This window comes from Lactuca saligna, chromosome 3 (genome assembly GCF_052625555.1).
Source record: "Lactuca saligna cultivar CGN05327 chromosome 3, ASM5262555v1, whole genome shotgun sequence".
Classification (NCBI taxonomy): domain Eukaryota; kingdom Viridiplantae; phylum Streptophyta; class Magnoliopsida; order Asterales; family Asteraceae; genus Lactuca; species Lactuca saligna.
Genome location: NC_136419.1, coordinates 23,724,706 through 23,732,441, shown reverse-complemented (window position 1 = coordinate 23,732,441; position 7,736 = coordinate 23,724,706). Strand labels below are relative to the sequence as shown.

At 31.0% G+C, this 7,736-nt stretch overlaps 1 protein-coding gene across 1 annotated transcript; it reads left to right on the top strand.

Annotated features, from left to right (window-relative positions):
* Window positions 1-1,748: 1,748 nt before the first annotated feature.
* Window positions 1,749-5,157, top strand: LOC145035264 (uncharacterized). Its single transcript, XM_078983837.1, has 5 exons — window positions 1,749-1,843; window positions 2,216-3,525; window positions 3,608-4,080; window positions 4,158-4,729; window positions 4,992-5,157. Exons 1-5 carry the CDS (start codon window positions 1,749-1,751, stop codon window positions 5,155-5,157), a joined length of 2,616 nt encoding a protein of 871 aa, XP_078839963.1.
* Window positions 5,158-7,736: the final 2,579 nt, after the last annotated feature.

The window sequence follows — 7,736 nt, the reverse complement described above, 5'->3', positions numbered from 1 at the left end:
GTTTGCCAGTGGTAACATGTTACCACACCGTTTACTTAGAAAAAAAAGAAATCATTGAGTTGCCCACACCGTTTACTTAGGAAAAAAAAACATATGTACACAACAAAGACATTTTTGTCCCTTCTTTTCGATTTCCAAATTTTCACCAAACTTTCACTTGGTAAGGATAATTTTCATCGTGGGGTCAAGGCTAGTAGGCCACATGGATATCATTGTGAATTATGTTTGAATTGTACTACTTGTAATAGAAAACCCATCAAATGCACATTGTTCAGGTCCCAATGTGCTTAATAAATTTGTTTTTCAATTTTTATTTATAAAATCTTTTTCACGACAAAATAGATGGATAAAACAAGTTAAAATGATCAAAATATGTATTTATTTTAGGAATCAAATAGATTATAAGACTGGGTTTGTGAGCATGATTATGAAGTACTTAACCCTGAAATTGATCAGCATAAAAGCGAACTGTTATAAATGTTTTGTCTTTCATTTCCTAACTTATCAATTTAGTAATTTTAATACCTTTAGATTCATGAACACCGGCCATAGGGTCGGGGCTTTGGTTGTGATGTGAGTATGAAGACGGAAGGAGATGCCCAATGGGAGAAGAGGAAAGTTGGCAACGATCATTTTAACTAAATTCTTACAATTACATATTTAAAAAAAAAATCTTTTTAATTTCAATTTAAAAACTTATCAATTACAAACTATAGATAGTCACTATTTGACTAACATTTTACATTACAAAAAGCACTCTCTTCTTATATATTTTTATCTTCTACCTATAGATCCAAATCAAAATACCACACCCACTCCAAAAACCTAAAACACTCCAAATGATCAATTTCCAAATCTTAGTTACAATTGATAACATTCTCAATCCAACAACTACTTCTCTTCACCAATCTTTCATACCACCTAAACTACTACAAATAACAAATACCACCATAATTTAATCAACCTTGATTTCAAGCATTTCAACCTCAAACTTCTCAACATCAACAATTTCACCAGTGGCGAGTCTACATGTATCTAAAGGGTGTCCTGGGACACCCCTTAGTTCAAAATTTTATTTACTAGATATAGCATAATTTTTCTGGGACACCTGTTGACAAAACAAATTGGACACCCTTGATAGTAACAAAGAAAAAAAATAAACGATATTTGTCAATCATAATCTATTTTCAATCTTTACAACTTTTAAAAAACTTAAGAGCAAAAAAATAGGGATTGATTAAGCAACAAAATATTTTACGAAAATATAATAACAGATATTCTTTCAAACCCAAAACTAATCTAATTTAAATGTAGAAAAATATAGAAATAGAAAAACAAAAAAAACCTAAAAAAAATTACGATTTTGTGGATTATCCGCTGTCAAAGTTCCTTCGTCTTTCTCAACTTTGGAGTGCCACCGACCGCCGACTTCTTTAGTGTTGCCGATAATCACGTTTTGGTCGCCTCTGTTCTTTAGTGGCCGCAAACTATCTTGAACAGTTCTTGGTGTCAAAGGTTTGGACTTCTGATCGTCTTTAAAATCATTATCTCCGGTTGCATCCATACGATCTCCGTCGCCGGCCAATTAACGAAAAGGACGGAATTGAAGAACCTGCAGCCGTCGACTTCTTCTCAGCAATCCATTTACTTTTGGGTAAACCCTTTACTCTTTTATATCTCGTTTTATTTAGAATTGATATATGGTGTAGAAACTAGAAACAATAAAGTGGGTATAGGTCATTGTATATATGAGAAGTCGTTGTCTATGCCTCTATGGAAAAGTTATAGTCTGTTCACCTGCTCTTGCTTTACCTGCTCTTGCTTTTGTTATTGTGTATGTCAGGCAAATTGTCTTTATTTGTTTAATAAAGAATTAGACCAATAGGCTAGGCATATCAAATTACTTTTACATATTTCATTTATATAGTTTGTTTTATTTATATAACTTTTACATATTTCATATGTAGCGGTTGTTTTGTTTAATTATTTATATGAGTAAATATTTATTTTATCATTTTAGGCATAATGTTGATGTTGTATAAAAAAGATGAAAGAAGGTCGTTTACATAAGATATATTTATATAGCTTATTTCATTTCTATAACATGTTCTCTAATATATTTTCATTAGATCTATATATTTATTTGTAGCAGTTGTAATTATTATTTATTTAGATGAGTAATTATTTATTTTATCATTTTAGGCATAATGTTTAGGTATTATAAAAAAAAGGGTGAAACAAGCTCTTTATCTCATGATCATGGCAATTCACAACAAAACGATGAACATCAAACACCTTCTTCAAAATATATGAAAGTTGATTTAAACACACTTCCTGCGGATCCCGGAGAAAGGCCAAGCATGGAAATTTATCATGTAAATCAACGAGATGAGATTAGAAGATCCTACTTACAGAAAGGGCCTTATCAACCGCGAACTCATTCTTTCCAACAAAGAGAGATTGGAGGAAAACTTCGTAGATTTGTTCCCTCTTGGTTTGATGATCACAAATACTGGCTAGAGTACAGTATTAAACTTGAAGCCGCATTTTGTTTATGTTGTTATCTATTTAAATCTGAGATTAAAAACCAAGGTGGTTCAGATCATTTTGTAAAAAATGGATTTAATACTTGGAACAAGAGAACGAGTCTAAATCATCACGAAGATGGAAGTCCACATAATATGGCAATCCAAAAGTGTCAAAATCTAATGAACCAAAGACAATCCATAGCTATTGCTTTTGATAAGCAAACTGATTTGATGAAGACCAACCAACGCATCAGATTAAATGCTTCTATAGATTGTATTAGATTCTTACTGCGACAAGGGTTAGCTTTTCGGGGTCATGATGAAAGTGAAGACTCAACTAATAGAGGCAACTTTCTTGAACTTCTTCAGTTCTATGCTGATCGAAATGATAAAGTGGGTGGTGTTGTTTTAAAGAATGCTCCTAAAAATTCACAAATGACATGTAGTTCAATTCAAAGGGATATTGTACATGCTGCAGCAAAAGAAACTATTAAGACTATTGTGAAAGGTATTGGGGATGAATTCTTTGCCATTTTAGTAGACGAATCACGTGACGTGTCTTGTAAAGAGCAAATGGCATTGGTTTTGCGGTTTGTGAATAGCCAAGGGGTTATTGTGGAGAGCTTTATTGGCATAAAGCATGTCAGTGACACTTCAGCTTTGTCATTGAAGGCAACTATTTATTCATTTCTGACAGAATGTGGATTAAGTCCACATAGGATCCGAGGACAAGGTTATGATGGAGCTAGTAATATGAGTGGTGCATTTAATGGATTGAAGACACTTATTATGAAAGAAGTGAAATCTGCACATTTTATTCATTGTTTTGCTCACAAGTTACAATTAGCACTTGTATTTGTTGCAAAGAATCACCCTGACATCAATGACTTTTTTGATTTGACTTCTCGTTTGTTAAACATGATTGGTTCTTCTTATAAACGTCGAGACAAATTAAGAGAGAAACAAGCAACAAAAGTGGTGGAAGCATTGGCCACAGGTTTCTTTTATTTTATTTTCTTATAATTTTATGGTGGTTTATATATATATTTTTGCTAATTTATTTTTTATGTTAATTTTAGGTGACATTCAAAGTGGTACAGGTTTGAATCAAGAAGTTGGTATCAAACGACCATGTGATACTCGTTGGAGTTCTCATTTTGGTTCACTCTTAAATATCAAGAAAACGTATTCTTCAATTTGTGAAGTACTTGAAGACATTAAAGTGGATAGTTATTGTCAAGATCATAGAGCAGAAGCACGTCGTCTCTTGAAGTCATTACAAACGTTTGATTTTATTTTTTGCTTACACTTGATGGTTGATATCTTAGGGGTCACAAATGATTTGAACATCACGTTGCAAAAAAAAGATCAAGATATTGTAAATGCAATGCATCAAGTGAGATCCTCTAAGACCAGACTTAAACAAATGCGAGATGAAGGATGGGAACCACTCTTAAATGATGTTACTTTGTTTTGCAAAAAATGTGATATTGAAATTTTGAATATGGAAGATCCATATTACAATGGAACAAGTCGTCGTAAAGGTTCACAGGTTAGCAACTATAAAGTTGATCTATTTCTTCAATTTTCTAAATTAATCATTAACCCGTTGTTCTATTTAATTCGCAGATTAACCACTTACATCACTATAAAATTGATGTATTTATTGGGGTCATAGATATGCAATCTCAAGAGCTCAACTATCGATTTAATGAAGTAAACACATCATTACTTGTTTCTATGGCTTCTTTTTGTCCAAGTAAGTCTTTTCAAGCATTTAATGTGGAAGAACTACTTCAGATGACAACCTTTTATCCAAACGAGTTCCCAGAACATGACATTGGAACACTTAGAGCAAGTCTTCAAAATTATATTGTGGATGTACGTGGAGATGCAAGGTTTAATAACTTGAAGGGAATTGGAAACTTGGCAAAAATGATGGTTGAAACGAACAAACATACGATATATCCAATGGTGTATCTTCTACTAAAATTAGCATTGATATTGCCCGTTGCAACATCCACAGTGGAACGTGCTTTTTCTGCAATGAAGTTGATAAAGAACGATTTGCGTAATAAAATGGGTGATCAATTTATGAATGATTGTCTAGTTTCTTATATTGAGAAAGATGTGTTAGATGGTATTAGCAACGACATACTTATAGATTTTTTTAGGGATATGAAAACTCGTCGTGAACAATTGTAAGAAATTTATGATTTTTTTTAATTAGTTTGATCTTTGGTATTCAAGTTAATAAATATTTTCCTAAGATGGTATTACCGACAAACCGACCCGATAACCATTTTTTTGACCCATTTATTTTATCATTTCATTTATGGGACACACGTTAGTTTGAATCCTAGATTCGCCACTGAATTTCACGCACAACTTTCATAAACATCTCAAGTTCCACTATCTCAATCCCAACCTATAAATATTGACAATGATGACAACAACGAACAGGTTGAAGAAACGCAACCAAATCGAAGAAGGAAAAAAATCAAAATATCCAAGAAAAAAGAAAACTAAGCAATGGGCAAAAGAAGAGGAGGAAGTTTTAGCTAAAGCTTGGATTTTCATATTACAAGATGGGGATGTCTGCAATGTGCAAACGAGTCAAAGTTTTTGAAATCATGTTTTAGACCACTTCCACGCGTTATTAGGAAGGAAAACGAACATCACATACGAATCAGCCAATGCAAAATGGCATGATCTTTGAGCAGCTTACATCAAATTTAACGACATATTTGACAATATTAAAAATATGCATACAAGTGGTAGCAACGATTTCAACATTTTAGCAACCGTGTTGTATCAATGGTAAACCATTTGGCAACCAAAAAACATGGAAAGTTTGTCATAATGGTCTAAAATGGGTTCTTTATTCGAAAATATCGTATTCGGGATCTATCATCGGCTCCAACAAAAGGGCATGAACTTCCGAGTCATACATTGGTGTTAGCCTCGACCTTAATGATGAGTTCGACGCCACCAAAGGGGATGATTCACCGGGCGTCCGACTTCGTCGACCACTAGGAATGGACAAACCGAGACATGGGGTATCTTCAAGCGGAAAATCAATCAACGAGGACGTACTAGCAGACAAAATAGACAAAACTCTACATTTTTTAGAAGAAAAAAAATTGAATCAACAAAGGAAACTCGTCGGCAAAAAATGACACTTACTGATCTTCAAATTCTAAATACGAAGCCGTAACCGGGTCTCGACCCAGAAGATTTAAGCACGTTTTTAAAAAAATCAACAAGTTCTTGAAAAATATCGTAACTAGATTCTATGTTTTTATAATAATTTATGTTTAATTTTCTATATTTTTTTATGTTTTTTTAGTAATTTAGGTTTAATTTTCTATGTTTTTTTTTTTTTTTTTTTTTAATGTTTTTTAAGTAATTTAGCTTTAATTTTCTATTTTTAGGTTTAATTTTCTATGTTTTTTAATTAATATAAATGATATATACACTAAAGTCCCAATATTTTTATTGATTTGACAAGATAGTGTTAAACTTTATTTTTTTGATAATAAAGTTCCAACTACTGACAATTTCTGATACGTTTACCAATTTTTCAAGTTAACCGGTAATTAGGTTTTTACTGCCAAAAAAATAAAGTTTAGGACTTTCTTGCTAAATCATGAATTATGACTTTACTGTAAAAAAAATTAGGATTTTCATGTCAAATTATTGAAAATATTAGGACTTTAGTGTATTTCCGTAGCCTAAGAACTTTTAATTGTGATTTTCTTCGCAACACCATTTTTTTTTTCTTACCATCATCATCTTTACCCTGATACAATCACAATCAAGAGAAATAGATACAAAAGAAAAAACGAGAGAAAATGAGAAGGCTTGTAAAACTTTTTTCTTAGTTTGCCGCCAAATCTTGAAACAATAAGTAGGGACAAACTGCATAAACACAAACAACACCACATCTAGTCAGAATGGTGTGATTGTGGAGAAAGGATAAGAAGGGCGGTTTCATTTTTTTCGGTTTCTTAGTTCTCTATTTTTAGAATTGTAAAATGCCAACATAACTCTAATTTTTTCTTTCTTTCTTGATTATCTCTATTTTTTCCAATACTGGTTTATTGAGATTAAAAAAAAATTATTTAACAAGAAACAAACGTTATGGATTTCAATAGTATTTAGCTGGCCAAAACAGTTTTCAATAACTCTTATACTTAATATAACATTAAATTCTAACCAAAAATTGATATATACACTAAAATCTCAATATTTTCGGCGATTTAAGAAAAAAGTCAAAATTTTATTTTTTGACAATAAAATCATAATTCACGATTTGACAAGAAAATCCTAAATTTTATTTTTTTACGATAAATTTCTAACTATCGGCTAATTAGAATAAAATTTAAGACTTTTTTGTCAAATTGATGAAAAATATTTGGATAGTGTATATATATCCCTTAATGTAATGTGGTTTTAATAAATATAAAGTATTTTATTATGTTTTAAATTATGTTTTTTATTTAATTTAATGTTAAAAAATAAATAATAAAAAAGAAATATTACGGAGTGGTAACTAATTTCAATGTATAGTGGTTGGTGGTAAAATTGAATTGATGCTGAATTGACAACGTCAAAAAACTGTTTGGTTGTTATCACTCCCCATAACCTATGAAAAACTAAAATAATAGGCCCATCTTAAAAGGATGAAGAACAACATTGAACAATATCATTGTATATAGGCATGCAACATCAAAACAAATAAAATGTATTATAATCATTTCACATAAATAATGGTAAAAATCATTACAAAAATCCTAAATAAAGGTCAAAATCGTAACAAACTTTTTTTAAACAAATCATTGAAACACTTAAATGCCAATACCAAAAATATAATTTACTCGAAGGGTTGGTTAAAAAAACATTATATTTTACCATTTAGACAATCCTAATTAATGTTTGAAATATTTTTATTAGTTGAAATTGCATTTTTTCCCAAAAAACTGATTAAAAGTAGTTGATTATAAATTGACTTTCTATAAAAATGATTATAAAATATCTAAAAAATATCTTATCAGCAGCACTCTTTACTTGAATATAAATCATTTTCTTAAACGTTTAAATCAAAATAGCGCCCAAAAAAATTACATCAATGTCCCCACAATGATGTGGAGCAATCACTTTCCACGTTAGTTGACGCAATATACAAATTACAAACGAATTGTCAGG

Excerpts from the sequence above, each read along its gene's own strand:
- LOC145035264 (XM_078983837.1), top strand. The coding sequence starts at position 1,749 with ATGAGAAGTCGTTGTCTATGCCTCTATGGAAAAGTTATAGTCTGTTCA. Across the intron at positions 3,526-3,607 it reads GGTGGAAGCATTGGCCACAG|GTGACATTCAAAGTGGTACA; the intron begins GTTTCTTTTATT and ends TGTTAATTTTAG. Across the intron at positions 4,081-4,157 it reads GTCGTCGTAAAGGTTCACAG|ATTAACCACTTACATCACTA; the intron begins GTTAGCAACTAT and ends TTTAATTCGCAG.